This window comes from Astatotilapia calliptera, chromosome 13 (genome assembly GCF_900246225.1).
Source record: "Astatotilapia calliptera chromosome 13, fAstCal1.2, whole genome shotgun sequence".
NCBI lineage: Eukaryota > Metazoa > Chordata > Actinopteri > Cichliformes > Cichlidae > Astatotilapia > Astatotilapia calliptera.
The window spans coordinates 8602081-8622392 of NC_039314.1; the positions used below are offsets into that span (position 1 = coordinate 8602081).

At 44.2% G+C, this 20312-nt stretch overlaps 2 protein-coding genes and 1 non-coding gene across 6 annotated transcripts in view; all 3 read left to right on the plus strand.

Moving 5' to 3' along the window:
* The window catches only part of arid4b (AT-rich interaction domain 4B), a 39159-nt gene extending 33726 nt beyond the window's left edge, over window positions 1–5433 (plus strand). For 3 of the 4 annotated variants that reach the window (XM_026189059.1, XM_026189062.1, XM_026189060.1), the window contains 7 exons: window positions 339–423; window positions 522–717; window positions 844–2061; window positions 2216–2326; window positions 2518–2742; window positions 2827–2973; window positions 3127–5433. In XM_026189059.1, coding sequence (XP_026044844.1) covers window positions 339–423; window positions 522–717; window positions 844–2061; window positions 2216–2326; window positions 2518–2742; window positions 2827–2973; window positions 3127–3278 — 2134 coding nt within the window. In that variant the 3' untranslated portion in view covers window positions 3279–5433. The remainder of the gene's footprint in view (window positions 1–338; window positions 424–521; window positions 718–843; window positions 2062–2215; window positions 2327–2517; window positions 2743–2826; window positions 2974–3126) is intronic. The other variant, XM_026189061.1, reaches the window with a different exon arrangement.
* A 1566-nt stretch (window positions 5434–6999) lies between these two features.
* Window positions 7000–8847, plus strand: tomm20a (translocase of outer mitochondrial membrane 20). Its single transcript, XM_026191187.1, has 5 exons — window positions 7000–7237; window positions 7538–7584; window positions 7674–7755; window positions 7941–8083; window positions 8336–8847. The coding sequence occupies exons 1-5, from the start codon at window positions 7114–7116 to the stop codon at window positions 8378–8380; spliced, it is 441 nt and encodes a 146-aa protein (XP_026046972.1). The 5' UTR covers window positions 7000–7113; the 3' UTR covers window positions 8381–8847.
* Window positions 8123–8259, plus strand: LOC113035582 (small nucleolar RNA SNORA14). Its single transcript, XR_003274367.1, has one exon. It is a non-coding gene; the product is annotated as a small nucleolar RNA SNORA14 (small nucleolar RNA).
* Window positions 8848–20312: the final 11465 nt, after the last annotated feature.

Consider the following 20312-nt stretch of genomic DNA (forward strand, 5'->3'; position numbering starts at 1 on the left):
CCCACTTCCTCGGTATTGTGTGAATTCTACTGAATATGATTTGTGTGGTGGTCGGTGTTCTATCTTGTTTCTTTCTTCATCGTAAAAAGGTTGTGTCTTTTTTTCCACATAACACCATGGGATTTCTTCTCTTGCTGTTGAGGCTTACTGTGTCACAGCAATATGTCGGGGTCAGACAGTAGAAGCGTCTGTGTGGTGGTGGGTGGTGTGAGAGAATATTTCACAGCTCCTTCTTCAAAGTCCTAAATGATGAAACTCTTTCTCGTCTTTGTACTTGATTTTTTTTCCTTTTTTTTCTTCTTTCTTTCTTTTTCTTTTCTTTTTTTTTTTTTTTATAGATATGATGAGTGGATCAAAGCAGACAAGATTGTGCGACCCGCCAATAAGAATGTACCAAAAATAAAGCACCGTAAAAAAATTAAGGTATGACTTTGGAGAGCCGGTGACTTTTATTAAGTCTTAAAATCCCGGTTTGGTGTCGTGAAGTGAAAGGCTGACTGACTTATGTTGACTTCTGGCAGAAAATGCAAGACAATTTGGAGAGGCTCGATGACAGGGAGGTCCTCGGCCCTTCGTCCAACGCTAACCGTGTCCCGCGCTCCAAGTGTGGCCTGAGCCAGGACGTCTTTTCCAAGATGGACGAGGGTGAGGACAAAGGGCCTCAGCAGTCTCCAGTCAAGGCTATAGAAATTACTTCTATCCTCAATGGCCTGCAAGGTAGCAACACTCATTAGCCTGTAGTGGTCATGCACACTTGCAGCAGATTAGGACCGCGTCACTCTGATGTGTGTTGTTGTTGTTTTTTTTTGACAACCTAATAAAGCTTTGTTCTGTTTGCTTCAGCCTCCGAGGTGTCCACGGATGAAAGCGAGCATGAAGCTGAGGAGGGAGAGCATAACGAAGAGGATCAGCCAGGGAGCCGTCTCAGAAAAGGCCAACCAGAGCCACCGCAAATTCCAGAGCGCTGGGAGGGCGGAGCCCCGTCCGAAGGGTCCAAACCCTGTCCTGTCACGGGAAAGGCCCAGGACACCGTCAGTGTGGAGAGCCCAGATGCCGGAAAGCGCAGAAGCCAACCAGAGTCGGAGGGAGAGGCAAGTACGAGGAAGAGGAAAGCTGACAGCGCAGCAGAGAGGACTCCAAAAGGTCAATCCAAAGCTAAGACCAGGAACACCAGGAGTGCTGACTGGCTACCTGCGGGTTCTCCGATGAGAGGGGAGGAGAGAGCAGCCGCTCCTGGAGAGGAGAGGGGGGCCTCATCTAGCAGCAGTTCAGATGATGAGGGTGCAGCTGTGGCCGAGGCTCAGCCTGAGGAAAGTGAGCGAACCCGCCCCAAAACCAAGGGGTCACCGACCAAGAAGTACAACGGAATGAAGGAGAAAAGCAAAACCAGCCGACAAGGAGGCTTCTGGGAGATTCCCGAAAAGAGAGCCAAAGTTTCTGGGAATGTAGAGGAAAGGCCCGCCGTTCGCCCAAAAGGACAAAAAGACGTGTGGTCCAGCATCCAGGCCCAGTGGCCAAAGAAGACTCTCAAGGAGTTATTCTCTGACTCGGACACGGAGGCCGCAAACTCTCCTCCCCCACCGGTGTCCTCGTGTATGGAAGAGCCAAGCGTCGAGCAGGACGCGAGAGGCGAGGACGACACCTCGCAGGAGCAGATGGAGACCGAGAAGCTCCGGGAGTTCCCGAGCAGCGGGAGCAACTCTGTACTCAACACGCCACCGACGACGCCGGAGTCCCCATCGGGAGGAGGAGGCAGCGCCGTGGAAGAGTCTGGTCAAGCGCAGCCTTCCTCCCCGGCCCCATCCATACCCGCTGCCTTGCCCTCAGAGCCGGTTTCGGACGCTCTTCCCACAGGGCCAGTACAGGAGGAGGTGACGGGCGGGCGCAGCGAGACAGATAGCAGCACAGTGGAGGTGGAGAGTCTAGGAGGAGAGCTGCAGGACGAAGGGGCGAGTTCCCCCTCGAAGGTGTTCGACGTCAGCCTCTCGTGCAACAGCAGCAGCAGCTGCAGCCTCGAGCTGAGCAACAGCAGCCAGCAGGAGAGTGAACAGAAGTCCAAAGGTACGAGTGGCAGCAAAAATCTATTTTAACAGGTTTATTTTTCAGTGACACAACTCATTTTTCTTCAGGATGGAATACTAAAGAAACAGAGGCTGACTACTCATTTCACAGTCCGCCTATTCCCTCACCGTCTTCTCACTCTTTTCTTTTGTAGCGTCTGCGAGTCAGAAGCGGCAGAAAGAATCACAGACTGGCGGCGCAACAAAGAAACACAAGCCAAACCGCAAGAGCCTCGGTGTGCCTCCCAAAAAGAATAGGAAAACAGGTAAGAAGAGCTGTGGGTAGAAATGATGACACCCGCTAACGTTCTCATTTTCAGCGCCAGCACTGCTTTCATGTGTCTCCGTTTCATTTATTAACCCGTTTGCAGGCATCATGTAACAGATGCCAGGTAGGAGAGGATTTGAGGCGTTTCCTGTTCACTGCATTTTCTTTCTTTTTCCTCTTTTTCTTCAGCCAACAGCAGTGACAGCGAGGACCAGTCTGTTGTTGAGGGCACTGCCAAATCAACTGCCTCTAAAAACAACCCATCGGAGCTGAAGGCTGCCACTTCGCCCAAATGTCACGGGCGATCTCCCCCTTCGAGCCATAAATACCACAAGCAGGGTGATGCAGACCACGCACAGCACCGGGATAACCACGGAAGATCGCCGCGGGTGTACAAGTGGAGTTTCCAGATGTGTGCGTATCCAACCCATTTGGTTTATGCTTGTCAGCTCTTTAGTGCTTCTTGTGAACCTATCCTTTCATTTTGGGTCCTCTTAGCTGATCTGGAGAAGATGACCAGCCTGGAGAGGATCTCGTTTCTTCAGGAGAAACTTCAGGACATCAGGAATCACTACCTCTCCCTCAAGTCTGAGGTCGCCTCTATCGACAGACGACGAAAACGCATGAAGAAGAAGGAACGAGAAAGTGAGTCAGCTCTTTATTGCCTGGAATAATAACTAGCATGTTATTTACTAAATTTGGTTCACCATTAAAGCAAGAGGAGTAAAACAGGAAGTCACTGTCGCATCTTCTTCTTTTTTTTAATCAGCTTAACCAATCACTGCTTCTGCTCTGCAGGCACAGTGGCCGCTTCCTCCTCATCATCCTCCTCCTCCTCACCGTCCTCCAGCTCGCTCACAGCGGCAGTCATGCTGACGCTGGCAGACCCTCCGGTATCATCCTCATCGTCCTCATCTCAGAACTCCGGGGTTTCAGTGGAGTGCAGGTGACAGGACGACCCAGCAAGGAGCCACACCGCACGAAGCACTTAACCAGCACCCTGGGGTCAGCGCCCCGATTCCCTTTCAACAGGATGAAAAAGTCGACCCACATACTGTAACTACGGGGCACAAAAACCAGACCAGAGACAAAAAAACCACGAAAAAACAAAACAAAAGAGAAGAAACAAGCACTATTTTTTACTGACAACTGTTTTCTCGGCAAGCTAATGGCACTTAAGTGCACTTTTATGACGATTGTGTAGGGGTGGGGCGGGTGAAATTTGTCCAAAAAAACCAAACCCAACATATATACAGATTTGACTTTTGTGCTTTACTTAATTGAACATTTAAAAGAATTGTTTTTGCAAGCAATAATTGTTTCCATTTGATAAAGTTGTATTGCAAAGGGATGATTTCCAGTGAAGACCATCTGTCATCTGTCCTCGTAGCCCAACATGGCGCTCGCCATGTTATTTCTGGAAATCTGGAGGAGAGACGCTGCCACATTGGCATTAAGGGCATAGGAAAGGTAACTTTGCTATGTTTCTCTCTGTTTCATTAAAAAAAACACAAAGAAAAATAAAAAGGACCTTCATGTGGATGGGGTTGCCCTCCCCATGTACAGGCAATCGCTCCTGTACATGGTCTGAATCAAGTAGGTGGTGATGGATAAGGTTTCAGCACCATCGTATGTCCGCTGATGGCCTCAGTGGATCATAAGGAATGATACTGTAGTGCCTTTTTTTTCTTTTTTCTTGTTGTTGTTGTTGTTCTCCGCGGGGGCACTTTGAGAAAAGGACAGTACTTTCTTTTCCTGATCCTCCTCTCAGATCAGAGCGTTAGCTGGAACAACGTGTCCCATATAAAAGACTGCAGAACGCTGTGAGTGAGCGAGTGAGCGGGCAGTGAAGGGCTAAGTCTTGGCAGGTAACGACGGGATGTTATCAGTGTATTAGGATTATTACGGTAATTGTAAAAGCAGAGCTCCTGTGTTGGATCACCTGCAAATCTACTACTGAATACTCATCCACAGATTACTGTTGAGATAACAGTCTAAAATGTGCAATGATGGAGGTTGGCGAATGCAATGGATGCATTAAATCAGTTCATCAGCCTTTTTAAAAGCCCATCTGCTTTTTTTCATTATGTTTCCATCCTCCATTTTTTTTCAATCCCCCCCACTTCAGTTGCATCAGCTTCACTGATGTTAATGTTGCATATCTGCAACCGGATCGAGTCAAAAGTCAGAACACACACAATCAAAGCCGAACTCCACGTTTTCAGTGTTTCCACCTACATGAATTTATTTAATTAAGTACATTTTCACTTCATCGAAATGATGCACACTTTATTGGCATGACATGCCTGCTTCTCACACTCATCCCTACCAAAAGAAAAGAAAAAAAAAAGTTTGACTCTGTTTCTTGTACTATGACCAGAATAAAGGTAGAGATATTGTAAATGTGCATTTATATGATAAGGTGACGTACATGTATACATTTCTGAAGACATCTCCAGTGTTTCCTTTGTATAGACCCCCCTACTGTATGATATCCGGAAGTTACATTTTGTTCGGCACTTGTATGTAACTGTATGCTTTTGTTATAAATTTGTATATTGAGAAGTGTTTTGAGTCGAGCTATTTAATATCTTGCACTGTTAATAACATGTACTTTTCTGTACAGACAGTTTTATGGTTTTAACTGTAGTTTGAGTGTAAATAACTGAGGGTTGCAGCATGTTCCGTTTTTGTTTTTTTGTCCTCTTTCTTGTTCTGTTTATTTGAGCTCATTTAATGTTGTTCTGTTCTCCCTTTCTCATCAGTTTTGAGTCTTTATCTAATTTCATGTTTGCTTTAGTTTTTATCCAGTTTTTCTTTGTGTCTTTTGTTTTTCTATAGCTTGTGCTTGTGAGAGAAGAATGGTGGTTTTTGGATGTGGCTGAACTATTTTCCAACCTGTACATGGCCTAAAGCTAAAGCTGTATGAACTTGTATACAGGAAAAAGTCTGTGTCATAGATCAACAGAAAGTAACGGAGCTTATTGAAAAATGCTCAATAGTATTTATTAGGCTCATCTGAGGATGGTCATTGTGTAATTTATTGTAAAAATGTAAGCAAAGCAGAAGCCTCTGTTTGAAATAAATGCCATAGTTTGTGAAGTACTCGGTGTGTCTCTTGCATCAGTGGTGGAAAGTAACTTTAGTCAAGTCTTTGAAGCACTTTACTCAGACACGTCTCTGTTATTATATAATTCAGTGATGACCAGCAACTGTAATCACTTCTATCAAAGCAGAGGTTTTGGCAGTTTGCCAGTCTGCAGCATTCAGCGGTGTGTTAGCATAACGGCAACGAGGAAAGACACCAGCAATCATCTTGGGGAACCTGCCCGTCAATTTGGAAAGGCTTTTAATGCAGCGTCCAAACAATATGAAGCCAATCGCTCTACAGCGAGAAAGATAAAAACTACTAGAGTGGGCATCCCAGGAAATTCACCCCAGGTTTATGACAGCACAATTAGAAAAAGACTGGACAAGTATCATGTGTTTTGTCTCCAGAGAAAGTCTTTCCTCCCCAAAAAGAACATGGCAGCAGTGTTGGTTTAAAAATGTGCATCTGAACAAACCACAAGACTTCTGGAACAATACCCTCAGAGCAGACAAGACCAAAGTAGATACATCAGACCATAATACCCAGCACCATGTTTGTTATAAACCAAACTACACATCAGCACAAACCCCCTCATACTAATTGTCAAGCATGGTGGCTGGTGGAGGGGTGATGATTAGGGCTTGTTTTGCAGCTACAGGACGTGGGCATGTTGCAGTTAGTCGACCACAAAGACCTCTGTATACCAAAGTATTCTAGAGCCAAATGTGAGGCCATCTGTCCGACAGCTAAAGCTTGGCCAAAATTTGTTCATGCAACAGGACAATGATCCCAAACACAGAAGCAAATCTACAACAGAATAGCTTAAAAAAACAAAAACAAAATGATGAAGGTGCTGCAGTGGAATGCTGCGGTGAGATAAGAGATTTGTGCATAAATCAATGCCGGCAAACCTCAACCATCTGAAGCAACTTTATAAAAAAGAGTAAGTGGAAATTCCTCCACAAAGATGTGAGAAACTGATAAGGTCACAGCGAGGTGGTTCTGTTATAGGGGTGTGCTTAGTTTTTCCTCTTGATCTAATTTTTGTTAAATAAATAAGAAATAAAAACTTTTTTTTTTATTATCTAAGACGTAAAACCTTAGAACTGAAAGACTACATTTTAAACCATAAATTTAAATACTTGTTTTTGTTAGTTTGTACATAATTTTTTTTTTTAAATGCAGCATTTTAACTTTTTATCAATTTATATTAATATTATTATTATATTATGTATTTATAATATTTATATCTTAAATATTATTCTTCATCATTTTGATTTTAATTTAAAGCATGGCTGGGTAAAAGTGCTAAGGGGCGAAATGTGGCCAAACAAATTATTCGACAGATTATTATTGGTAATTTAACTACATTATACATTAATTTTGGTAAAGTACAGATTATTAACCAGATTAATGATGGTTAAAAGCAACTAATCTTTGTGCGTTATTTATATTTGCCTTTGCTAATTAGCACAGGCAGTATATAAAATACTATACAGTCTATGGTTATTAGTGGATGTTTTATTTCCTTAGTTTGAGCTTGTTTGTTGCTAACTCAGATGTTTTGGGGTAATTTGGGTCACATTTCCCGCCTTCGTCTACGTCATCACTTACGTACTTCCTGGCACACTTCCTCAGCAGCGTGCTAGCTGCTAGTCAGCGGCGAGCGTGGCTGTTCATAAGTAGTTTGAGAAATGTTAAGCGGCAGGACGAGCGCGCTGGTCGCCGGGGTGTGTGGTGCTCTTTTCATCGCATACTGTGTTTACTTTGACAGGAAGCGGCGGAGTGACCCCCGTTTCAAGGAAAAGTTACGTGAGCGTAAGTGTGCATGTCAACGGCGTAAACTTAGCATCGTAGCACGTTAGCCTCCATGTGACCGCGAGGACGTTAAAAAAACACTTAAAGCTTCTGGAAACTAATCAAGACTGCGTATTTTCTGTAGCCTTGTAAGCTCCGACTATGGTAACATTTGCTCTAATATTATGTCCCTCAGCTGCAGAAGAAGAAAAAGCATGCTACAAGCAACAGCTAGCAAACTTATTCCCTCGTGTTTTCCGTGTTGTACAACAGCAAACTAAACATGCAGCATGGTCTTAAAAACCCACTTCTCTCTCACAGGTCGACGAAAGCAAAAGGTTTCCAGTGAGAAGACTGGGCTTACAAAGGTAGGACATGTAGAAAATAATCGATTCTTCTCTCATTTTGTTTAGTTGGAGCTTAAATTTGTTTTTTGTTTATTAACTTGACTTTGAAGCTGCCGAACTTGAAGGACGAAGAAGCTGTCCAGAAATTCTTCTTGGAGGAAATCCAGCTGGCAGAGGAGCTCCTAGCACAAGGTCAGCCACATGTTCATTCACAGAAAACACATGGAAGCTTGCAGCATGCGCAAGACGCACACCACTCATATCACTGTAACTGTGGCTACACTGGTGTAGTGACTCTCTACAAAGTTTTAAGCCCTGATACATTTTTAATGCTTGTTTTTTATGTGGTCTGTAAACCTGTTTCTTCCCTAACCCAGGTGAATTTGACAAAGGTGTAGACCACCTGACCAATGCCATTGCAGTATGTGGTCAACCTCAGCAGCTACTTCAGGTGCTTCAGCAGACGCTGCCTGCTCCAGTCTTCCAAATGTTGCTCACCAGACTACCCAGCATCAGCCAGGTGAGAGTTACCTGCATCTCCTTGTTTTTTTTTTTTGTTTAGCATCCTTGAAAACCCCCCAGTTGCTATTTGTGATTTCTGGGACAAGAAAGGGTGCAAGAATAAACCTTAGAATCATCCAAAGCTGAGAGCTGTGTGTCAGTAGCTCTCGGTTATTTCACCTCTAAGACAAAAATACTTAACGGCCCGTGTAACTGATTTGCCTTTCTGTAATGGGTAATCTCTGAAAGATATTTTCTTCCTCTCTTTCAGCGACTCATCGGCACTCAGTCTTTAGCAGAAGATGACGTCGAATGAACGTATGTGTGTGAATGAGATGGAAATCTATGAGGGAAGGGGGGTTTAGACACTATCACTGCTGCACGGTTCAGTTGCTTGCGAATTCTGAGCTTCACTGGCCATCGGTTGAGATGAATTTCCCTCCATCACAGCACTTTGAGGTGGATGAACGTCTGCCAGGTTACATTTATCGAAATGCATTCCTCCTTTCCAACATATCGGTTATTATGTAGCCATTTCTTTGTATTTAAAGTGCAACCTAAGTATGTAAACAGGAATGTAGACGGTTTGTTCTGTTTGTGACTTGGACTGAAGTGAGTCTGTCTACAGAACACTTGCTTGTGGTGTAATGTTTATATAAATGATTTTGCAGGTTAATTAATATGTACTTTTTAAAAAAACAAAAAACAAAGGCATTCCAGTCTTTCACCTGGGTTTTTGTTTTTTGTGTCTGTGTAATACTACAATAAAACATGATAACATGTGTTGACTTTTTTGATTGTCCACTTGCCAGTAGATGGCAGTAGCAATGCACAGGAAAACCTGAAGCATTTAGTTCTGAAATATGGAGCAAGGGCACTTTCACTTTCCCCTCAAATAAAGGGTGTGCAGGAATTGGGGACAAGTATGTTTGTATCAATAAATATTAATGAACATGGAGGGGAGTGAGCCAACCTATTGTACTTATCCCATCCATGTAGGTGCAAAACAAAAGATCTGTGAATTGCTGATATTAGTAATAAAACATGCTGCTGAAATGGGGTTAAATTGCTATCGTGAGAGTATTTGTTTCCAGCCAGAATGCTGAAACCTCATCTTGTACGAGTCCAATGAACCACAATGTCTTTATTGTGTGTGCAGGAATATAAAACTGGAGCAGCTTGTAGGGGAAGGGAGTGGGTCTGCTTGGATGTGTGTCTCTTGGAAGACAAATAGAGCTGTAATTATTTTTATCCCTCTCTGCAGCTGTTTTTTTCTTTCTTTTTTAAGGGCTCTGGCCAGAGCAGCCCAGGCCTCAAGTTTTGCCAGGAAACAAGAGTAGGGGGGAAAATAGTTTTTCAACATTAGGAATGAAAAAATGAACAGCGGCCCAGAAATGTCGAGTGCAGACTAAATGGTAGACAGTGTTCCATTTTCCATGAACTCATGTGATCACTCTTCAGTCTTTTCTCCACCACTCCTGGTGTTTAGCCACTTGGTGGAAATGGAGAAGCCTGTCAGGGGCCTGCAGAGTCCACTGGCGCTAGGTGTGTGCGTGCAGAAGAAGTGACTCGTTGTTAATCTATCCTTCGGGGAGGCGGAGAAGAAAAATAACAGACTGTGTTGGAGGTCAAGCTGAAATCTGTGGTCTGCTGCTGGCAGATCGAGGCTAGAAGCAGGTTCAGACTTCTCCACGGAGCGTAACACTGGCCTGCCTCTCCTGTAAATAAACACTGCTGCTGGCCTCGTGCTCTGTCCCCTGCAGACTGGAAGGAGCTCAGGGGTCACTGAAGGATGCCAGATAGGCCCCTCCTTCTCTGAAAGCGTGCCAGCACAAAATAAACCCATTGAAACAGGCCCTGACACGAGGACAGACGCTGTTTGATTTAAGGATGACACAGCAAATCCAGTTTCAGGGCAGAAACCACACCCGAGTGAAGAGTGGGATAATAATCTAATGAATGGAGTGCTCACTGTAATACTTTTAATATAACATCATTCTTTTAATTGCCTTGCTGCTCTATTTTCAGTCTGTATGAATGGGTTATGAGTCAGCTCTTTGTATCTGATGAAGCTGGCAGCGGGAAGAAGAAAAATGAAGAAACTCCCTGTTGTTTTGCAGTAGGGGGCACTGTTGCTCCAGGCTGTATTTGGACACCTCTGTGGCGTTACACTGAGCCGCAGACAGATTCACAGTTTGAGGACGACTGAATGGACAGAAGCTGAGAGCACAACAGTTCCAGTTGACAGCAATAACAATGTCTGTGCCTGCAGCACAGATACCCTGTGATTTTTAAAAATCCTTTTGTTGTTGTTGTTGTTTTGCTTTACTAATGTGTGCACGGTGACACATAAACATCGCTCCACCACAGGTAGAGAAAATAACCCCACGATCATGGCACAGGGAATGCTCAAAGCAGCCTGACTGCCATTGTAATTTGCTGGAAGTGTTGAACTGGGAATATTATAATCAGTACAATAATCTGAACTCTGCAACTCATTAGTGGAAATCCTGTCAACAAATTATCCGCATCGCTAATGACCTTTGCTGTGTGTTATTGGAGTGTGTGAGTTTGAATGTCAAAGCCTGATTACTGCTTCTGTGTACCAAGTGCTATCTGACCGGTGGAGATGTCTGGTTATGTAGGAGCAGCTGTGTTTGGGATTTTAAGGCAGCCAGAAATAACTCGGTTGTGTGTGGTTGCTATGGCAGCTTCACGTAGACTCTCGGTTGAACCGGTCTGCATTTGAGACCCTCTGAGTGTTGGCTTCTGAGCAGCGAGGGGGGTATTTGCTGCCTGTAGCTTGCTGATCGGTGTCTGTGTCCTGCTGCTGCTGAAGCCATGGCTGTGGTGCTCAGTGCCCTCACTTTGTGCGCGCAGCACCAACACGGTATATTAAATACCCGCCACCTTTTTTTCTTCTCTTTGTCAGTCACCAGCGAGGGGAAAAGAAGACGGAGAAAAAAATTTCCAAGGCACGTCCTAAAAATAAAGCAGCACTGTCTGTGCTCAGAGTATTAACTTCCACACAGATGACCCATTTTTCCATCTCAAAGGGTCTGAGGATGGTTGGAAAGGAAAAAAAGGAGGGTGGGATGGGGAGGCAAGAGTGGAGCCAATCACGTGAATCTAAAGGAGGCTACAAATCCTGGCAGATTTCTCTTTCTCTGTGGGGTAATGCCTTGCTGTCATCTGTTTTTCCATTACTCTGCTGCTAGTAACTGAACTTGTGCTGCTGCTGTTGCTGCTAGCTGCTGCCAGGCAGGTTTTGTCCTCCATGTGTAGGCCTGCCTATTGAGCTCTGTTGTTTACATTCCCCGTGAGTGGGAGCCAAAGGGTGTGGGTGCCCCCCTTTTCTCTCCCCCACTACCAACCACTCAACCATACTGACTGCCTCTCTCCCTCTCTCTCTCTTTGCTAATGTCAGCCCCCACCCTGCCTCCAGCCTCCAACCTATCTCCCGATCACTAAATCTCTGATAAGGCTGAAATTCAATAGCGCGGCTGTTGCCTGAGAGAAGTGAGTGCGTCACATGACCTGTGAATTCCTGTTTACACTGAGCGGTTTTCATATTTCTGGTCTGATAACGCGAGGGCTGAAATTTTGTGATGAAGTGGAACAAAAGGGGAGAATATCAAAAGAACGTGTCACTCAGCATCAGTTCTCACCCTGTCATTGGTGTTATCTGCACAATCTAGGCATGCAGTTAAGCTGCAAGGGGGGGAAAGACGCACATACACACACACAAGCTGAACTGGAGGGTGAAGAAAGGGTTAACTAAGCAGACTGTGTGCACAGTTTTTTCTCTCCTCCCCCTCCTCCCTGTGATCTGCCTTCCTGTCTCACAAGCAGTGCAATGCAGAGGCTTTGAACATCATGAGAGTCAGACAGGCTTGTTTTGCATACTGTAAGTCTCCTGCATTGACTTGTAGCAAATCCTTGCCCTTGGGAGGCACGTCAGAGGGGATTAATGGGAGGGCCGGGGCCTCACAGAGTTTCCCATTGTCGTGGCTGTGCCCGCACTGTATTTTCATCCCGCAGAGTGAGAAAAGAGTGAGCAGGTGGGGAGGTGGTGGTGGTGGGGTGTGTGCAGCTTGTGTGTGTGAGAAGGAGGGGGGAGGGGGTTATACAGTGGTGTTATTTCCCTCTGCCCTGATTTTTGGAGCTGAGCTGTAGGGAGGGGAGGACAGTGTAAATAATGTATTTGGAGCGGCGGGGTAGAGGGAGATGGAGCTTGACCGAGCTTAGAGCGGGTGGAGGGGGAGGGAAGGAAGGGTTGAGCGGCCATTCTGCTGCACAGGAAGCAAGGGGGTTGGAAGAAGGGGAGGTGGAGGTGGAGGGGGGAGCAGAGGAGGAACTGTACGAGCTACAACAACAATGTTGCTGTGGTGGTGCTCTGGGGAATATGGGGCCTCCGCAAGAATGTGGCAATCCTCTACTTCCGCTCTGCTTTCTCACTTTTAGCAAGACAAACAGTTTGCTGCTGCAGACTGCCGCTAATGATGCAAAGTTAAGAATAATGTAGGCGTAATCTTACAGCTGGTAGGACTTTCTCACTAAGAGCAACGATTGCAAAATGACACCGGCCAACCTTCTACAAAGCACGCATGCTAAAATTCAAATTTAAAAAAAGATTTGAAAGGTGAGGCAAGGGACACATTTTGCATTTCATGCTTACAAGCTCGCCACAAAGACAGAAAACACAGAATCATGCAGCCTAACTGTACAAAGCATGCACAAGTATCTCTAAACTGTTAAAACAGACAAGTTTGCAGGTTTTCTTTTACACTTCCAAGAAACTGCATTAAATGGCACAAGCCACGTCTGACACATTTTTGCAGAGCACTGAGCTGTGGTGTCATTTTTCAAAAATAGATACACAAACACGTCAACAGCCAAAAATAAGCTAAACCTGCAAAGTGACTTAAAGGCAGTTGCTGTTTTTTTCCCCCTAACCTTTTATCATTCATGTTTACGTCCAAATAACACCAACTTCACAGGCATTAGCTTTAAACTACTCATGCAGGCACTGAGTGATTGTTTACATACATACATTTTTATTTTTTAAAGCCTGCATGCTAGCTAGCCTCATCATACCTTATTTAAAGAAGTGTAAAAATGACGAATAACCATTATTATGGGGGATGTGTGCTGGACTGTCTCTAGTATTGTGTGTTTTCCACCTTGGTCTAACGTGTGCTAAGCTAAGCTAAGCTACCTGTGATTACGAAAAATCACAGGTTGCACGGTGACTGCATTGCGATGTGTGTCTTTCCAGTTTTCCGGTTATATTTATATATAAAAACGCTGCTGAGGGCCTGTGTTATTTCGCACTTCAATTGCCCGCATTCCTATTTGTGGAGAAATTTCAGCTTTTTTTGTGTTAGCAGGCAACCATAACTAAATCGTTGCATGTAATTGCCAACTTGACCCCATTCAGTCACAAATGGATTGCAGACTGATGCCATTCATTGCCGTTTTGTCGCCATCTTGATGCGGCAGCGTTACTTTGAAGATGACAGCCGACTGCGCAGCCGCAAACTCTCTTCAAAGCTATCATTTCAAAGACAAAGAGATTGCAAGTTCATTGCACACAGTGGCATTACTTTTGGTCGTGCCGCAGTCTCAAACCACTGTTTACCCTAGTTGGACTTTGGCATAAGCCGGAGGCTATAGCAGCTTAAATGGCGTACATGAGAGCAGTGTTGGTCTTTGCATGAACACAATTGAATGTATTTTACAAAAAACCCCTCTGTTCCACTACCAGCGCCTCTTTATTTCTCTCCTTCTCATTCTTCCCTCACTCTCCCTCGGCGTTCCCTCTCCCCTGTATCTCTCTCACACCTGCCATGTTCGGTGGCAACAATAAAAGGGACCTCAACCTTGAAAGATGATAGAGCAACTCCGAGTACAATAACAAAAGAAGAAGAAAAAAACTACAAGTCACTTCTGCTCTCCTTTACACACGATGTAACCTTGGTGTAACTTTTGTATTTTATTATCTTTTCTTGGGCTCACACAGCTCTGTTGCTGTATCACCCTGTGCAGCTCGGCAGATACAACCCACTCGTTCACCCGAGAACTACAAAGTGGGTTTGACGCCTTGCATCTTGTGTAACCGCGGTCTTTGAAGACTTTGGCTTTGAGCTCTGTGTCTTATCAATTCCCTACGCAAAGCTAAATCTGAATCTGAGGCAAGCGCATAAGGGGGTAGCTTATCTGCCCCACTCATTTAATATTATTCATTCATGCGCACTATATTTATGACATGCTGTGCATGCAGAACTAATTTACATTTTTTCGACATTTATGTAAGCATCGTGTGTGTGGAAGGGCCAATGCTTAGACGTGGCGGTACGGCAACTTATTAACTTTGCATGAGGGAAACAACTGGTTTCATTTTGTTGAATGCATCAAACAAAGGAGCACTTCATACATTAAAGGTGTAATTCCTAATGTTTTGCTCACAGAGTTTATGCAAAAGAGTCGACACAAGCTGACACGTTGGTTTGTAAAGCCTTGTTTTGAGGTCTCGGTGTTAGCATCTTAGTGGCGGTCATATTGTTTTCCAGCACCAGAAATAACCACCTTCAGATGAGAGGTTGGCGTTATCAGCTAATGCTACCAAGCTAGGAAAGGAATAATTAACATATGAATTATGAAAAACCATGTTATGTTATCAGGTTGGCTGTTTACATGGGAGTTTATGGGCATTGACTCACTTTTTTAAGAAGGCTCCAGTGGCCATTTGGGGAACTGCAGTTTGATTTTAGCCCAAAAGGATGCCACTTAGTTTAGCGTGAAATCTGTCACAGAGGACGCAGTCGTGGGTACTTTTAGGGCACACTTTGAAGTCAACTCACATTTAAACCCAAGGGAAAGGGAAGCAAAGTAAAACAGATTTCCGCCCAATTCCAGTCAACGGAGCCGCACCGTAAAGTGAGTGGTACTTATCACAGCAAATTCCTGACTTATTTGTCATCTGGGGCCTCGGATTTGTCACATCGAATCTTCTTTTCTCAATGGACTGGGGAGGGAGATTACGGGCTCATAGTCGGTGAGATAATGACGGCTTTGACTCTCAAATGAAAGTCCTCAAGAGGATGCTGTGGAGAATACAGACACGTAACATTTCATTCCCACGGTGCCACCGAAGCTCGCTCTCTCACCCATCTGGAAATAAGACTTATTTCCCGGTCAGCCTCAGAATTATTCGGTGAACCCGAGCCGCAGAGCCACACCGCTGTTTCCCATCTTTCAACCCTGCAAATCATCACATGGCACGTAAATGACTGGACGGTTCACTTACTTTTCCACCTTTTGACTGATTCTCAGATTTAGTTCCTCTCCAGCAAACAAGGTTCATTTATTTTTGCATGATGTCACGTAGAGCACATGAATATCCCCATTTGACCCATTTTAGCTAAAACCTCGTTTTCCCCTCTTGTTTGTTTGGCAGCTACTGTGAGGATTTGATATTGCTGCCTAGCAACTTGTTAGTTTCCAAACCTGGTTTCATTAACATATAAAAGGCTTGTTTTTGGGGGGGAATATCCTTATCTCATTTGAGGTGTTTCTCCCCATAAATTATTCCACAAACGAGGCTGCCCATCAGCCAGATAAGCTCTTTACTATTTTGTTTCACGCAGAAAGCCCACATTCCTGGACTTGATTTGAATTTAATGGACTTGTAGATGATTAATGAATCAATTACCGGATACATCATCTGATCTCTGGGTGGCTGCAGAGGCAAAGCTGACAGCTTTTCAAATTGAAAGGAGCAAAGTCGTTGTGGAGTCTTGCCAGCTGCCAGCTCAATGCGCTCCTATAATTATAAATGCATGAAATAATTAACAAACAACTCCACTTACACGCCGGGTCATTCGGGGTCAGCTGGAAGGGTTGGTGGAAAGTGGAGCTCGCCGATGATTGCACTTTGTCTGATAAGGATGGTAACGCGGATTGAGTTAATCTTGTAGCGAGAAATGCACGGAAGGCTTTTAGTCCAGATGACGCTCAGTGAGAGGCCTCTGTCCTGAAAACATGTTAGTGTGGATGTAGCTCTAGTGAAAAGCTTAGTGAAAGCCCCCTCCCACCGGCACCGCCACCTCACCATCCACACCCCCATCTCCCCTCCCGACCCCTGCCGCTCCATTCTTCCAGAGGGATGGCTTGTTGACATCCATTAGGAGGTTTCCCAGCACCGAGCCAGGCCAGGAAAGAGAGCTAATGATGTAATTCCCTGAGAGATGACATTAAAATGTCAAAGTGCTGCAGCTGACATCATCCATTTAGCACAGATTTTCCTATAGCATACATTTGTCTTCCATTTCCACCCTCCCATCCCTCAGCTTTTTCTTCCTAGGAACAGAGCTCCCCACCCATCCCAGTACCTCCAGGCTCCACTTAGGTGTGCAGCCACACAGTGGAGGACAGGCTGGAATCAAAGCATGTATTCCCCTGCAGCTATAAATGCCCTGCTCCAGAAAGCAGTATTTTTGAACAGGGTATGTGTGTCACGTTACATTTAGCTCTTCTTCTTTTTTTTCTTTTTCCAAGCTTCAGCAGATGCTAATTCATCTTGTCTGCACAACAAAGACACCACACGCCCTACAATTCTCTCACCTCCACCTCTTTTTTTTACTACTTGTTAATTCCCGCCCTCCTGTGGAAATGACCTCTGCATGATTTTAGGTTAGCTACCCGAGTTTATCCTGTTTTGCAAAGTGTGATCTGACCTGGTTTTGTTTTGCGTGACAGAACCAGGAGAACATTTTGTACAGACCGCATTTTGCTACCTGCCTCACGTCGCGACCCTGCGCCGTTTCACATCGGTCAACAGTCACGCTGTTGAAAATGTGGACTCTGAATTATATTTCTACGAGGGAGACTTGACAGCTCTCTGTTCTTCAGCCCAGCGAGTGGGCAGGCTTACACGTCAATAATGGATGCTCGGAGGCAGAGTGAGTAGACGTGAACTGGAAGCAGAGAAGGGGGCTGCGCCTCACTCAATAATGAATCAATTGATCCTCCTGCAGATGATGGATCAGGTTGCTATGACGACAGATGCAGTGTTACCCAGAGCGTGGAGGAGAGAAGCTGGTTTCCCAGAACCATAAACTCCAGGCTGCGAGTGTGTGGCTTTAAATGTATGGTGACGCTGGATGCGATTCATAAAGAAGACGAAAGCAGAAAATATTAAGCAGTAAATTAATGCGGCCAGATTCTCTGAAGAGGAATTACCGCACAGAATCAGCAATCCATCACATCACTCCAGATCTTTCCTTTTTTTCCTCGATTTCTACCGTGAAAAACAGATGTAAAGATGTTGCAGGTGCATAAGGGATTACACTGGCGGTCACCTCCGCTTTGATTAATCGAGGCGTCGTTCCTCTTTGATGGATGCTGTAGCACCCAGAGCTGAATACACATGTGGGTTTTATTGTGCGTGTAGCTCTGGCTTCTTGAAAAACCAACATGTTTACCGTGTCTGCGTGTGTGCGTTGTGTTGCTGTGGCAACGCGGCTGATGCCGGGTCCAGCTGGGACCACGTTGCCAAGTAACAGCTGAGTTATGAGAGCCGAGGAGAGGAGCGTGGGCGTTGGGAGGGGTGGTGGGGGAAGAGGGTGGAGGTAGAGCAGAGGATACGAGGACTTCTGTAAAGACAGCAGCGAGTAACAAAGACTGGAAGCATGAAGGGAAAAAATATCTCTGAGGGTTAAAAAAAACTTTTTGCATTTATTTAGTGTAGTGCTATGGATTGAAAAATAACATGGTTTTCATCTCTCGCTCGCTCTCTCTCGCTGCGGCTTTCTGCCAGAGAATATTAATACTTGACACATCTCATCGCTGGCAACATAAAGTGTTGTGCCCCATGCTAAATAGCAGCAAAGCAACTTTTAGAATTTCTTTGATGTATGTGAAGTTGAAGTAATTAGTATAATCCTGTGTGCGACCCTGCCTCTAATATGACAATACAAATGGCCTCCAGCCTCCAATGACTTCCAGGTAGGCCGACACAAGCCTTTAGCTACAAATGGTGATGACTGTGCATCCTTGTAGTCCAGGAGGCTCAGGTGCGGAGCTGCAGTACAAGGCCTGTTGTTGAGTCAGCACTGAATGGCAGCTTTTAGGAAAATGAACCCACTCAAGAGCCAAAACTGCAGTTTCTCCAGTGGCCATTCAAAGCTGGCTAACTAATGGTACCGGTCTGTGAGTCGTTTGGTACTGGGTCACGAGCAGAGATGGGCAGTAACGCGTTACTTGTAACGCGTTACTGTAATCTGATTACTTTTTAAAGTAACGAGTAAAGTAAGGGATTACTATCGCAAAAACGGTAATTAGATTACCGTTACTTTCCTGTAGGAACGCTGCGTTACTGCGTTACTAAAACCGTGATTTTTTTGCGAGAATGTCTCATGACAGTGATGTAAGCGAGTGCGACGTTCGTGACAACAGCTGTGTGCAGATCAACAATGGATCATATATCGAGTGCGGGAGAGAGTATGAGCGTGCAGCGTTTAAAGCGTGGAAGTACTGACCTTACTTTGAGTTTGATTCCATAAAAAGTGACAAAAACATTAGCGTCCGTTGTGCGTGGGAAGAAAACTTCTTTTTACAGCGAAAAAAAAAACCCTAATCAAGCACCGAGTGCGCAACGACGTAATGTGAAATTCACAGAGAAACTCGTGGATTCTTCAACTGACCGCGGCACACCTGCACCAGGGTAAACATCCGCCTACCCCCAGTCCTGCTTTACAGGTGAAAATAGAGCAACAGGACCGCTAGTCTTTGATGTTATTTATTTTTTGCTGTGTTTTACATGCATCTATTTGAAAGACTGAGTGTAAACACAAAAAATATTTTATTTTATGTGCTGGAATGTGCAGAAAATAGGTTTAAATATTAAACTAATTTCTTCAAGTCAGAGAATGGTGCATATAATTAAATTTTTACTTGATGCATAAAGTTAAAAGATTAAAACTGATAAAACAAGTTAAAAAAAAGAGACTTTTCCATTTGATTACATTTTGTATGATGGATTATGCAGAAAAAGTAGAATTGGGCTGAAAGATCTATCACTTTATTACCTATTCAAGTTGTAAATCGTGTTTTTAAAGTGTTGGTCAAGTTACTTTTTTCAAGTAACTTGACCAACACTGGTCACGAGAGTTGAGGCTTGGGTGTGAAATTTATGGTATTCAGGGTTTTTATTGGTTTTTAGCATTATTTTTTTTATCGTTAACTCTGCTTCCTTGGGTCTTTTCCTGTGTTATGAATAAATCTTCTTATTTTGGTACCGGTACTGGTTTTATTTTCTTGTATTTATCCGCAAAACCTTAAAGGCTGGTCCATGAAAATAGTGTCGGACATAAACTGGTCCGTGGCGCAAAAAAAGGTTGGGGACCGCTGCTATACACAACCTTTTTAAAAAACTTTTTTAGCATCTTACAACTTAAAATGAAGTCTTAAAGATTTTTATTATTAGGAACGTTGCTGCTAGTTTTAGTCACTAAACTGGACTATTTCATTGTGTTTGTAGTGTTGGTGCTGTCCAGACCTTTTTTTATATAATTACCTAACAAACAACATAACTTCCTGTGTATTTAGCTGCTCTAACTAACTGTCCAGAAGGGCTGTGCTCAATTTAGGCTAGTAAATCTTAGCATTTTATGTGTCTATTATGTAGCACTTATTAGCATCTACACCCCTTGACAGCTGTTGCTAGGAAAAAATGTCTATTCCCTGACTAGTTCATAAGTGGTTGCTGGTTGTTGCTAGGTGCAGCAAAAACCTCGCCATGATTGCTTTTGTTGCTAGCAGATTGCAGTTTGAATAGAAGATGCCGACCTTTCTGTAAACACTCGCTAACTAGTAGCCAAGTAGTACTAAAACTTGGCTAAAAATGGAAACAAAGATCCATCTTCTTCAAAGTAAGAGTTGTGCCTCACCGCTGAAATCATCAAGTTTCAAAAGGCACAACCTTGAAGACATTTGGTCTCTGTTTCTGGTTTGTGTTGCAATTTTATCACTTTCAGTACCGCTTGGCTAGTAGTTAGCAAGTGTCTGCAGACACTTCAGCACGTTCCAAAAAATTACGGGCAAATCATGGCATCTCCTAGCATCCAAAGCAGTTGCGTGGAGGTTTTCACCAACTGGTTGGGGGAAAACACATTTTTCATTAGCGACTGGTTGTTGCCAGATGTTTGCGAACCAGTCTTTACATTGTCACACTTCCAAAATGACAG

Bases quoted from the DNA above. Each gene is read 5' to 3' on its own strand.
- tomm20a (XM_026191187.1), top strand. From the start codon at position 7,114: ATGTTAAGCGGCAGGACGAGCGCGCTGGTCGCCGGGGTGTGTGGTGCT. The intron at 7,585-7,673 runs GTAGGACATGTA...TTGACTTTGAAG, and splicing joins AGAAGACTGGGCTTACAAAG to CTGCCGAACTTGAAGGACGA. The intron at 8,084-8,335 runs GTGAGAGTTACC...CCTCTCTTTCAG, and splicing joins GACTACCCAGCATCAGCCAG to CGACTCATCGGCACTCAGTC.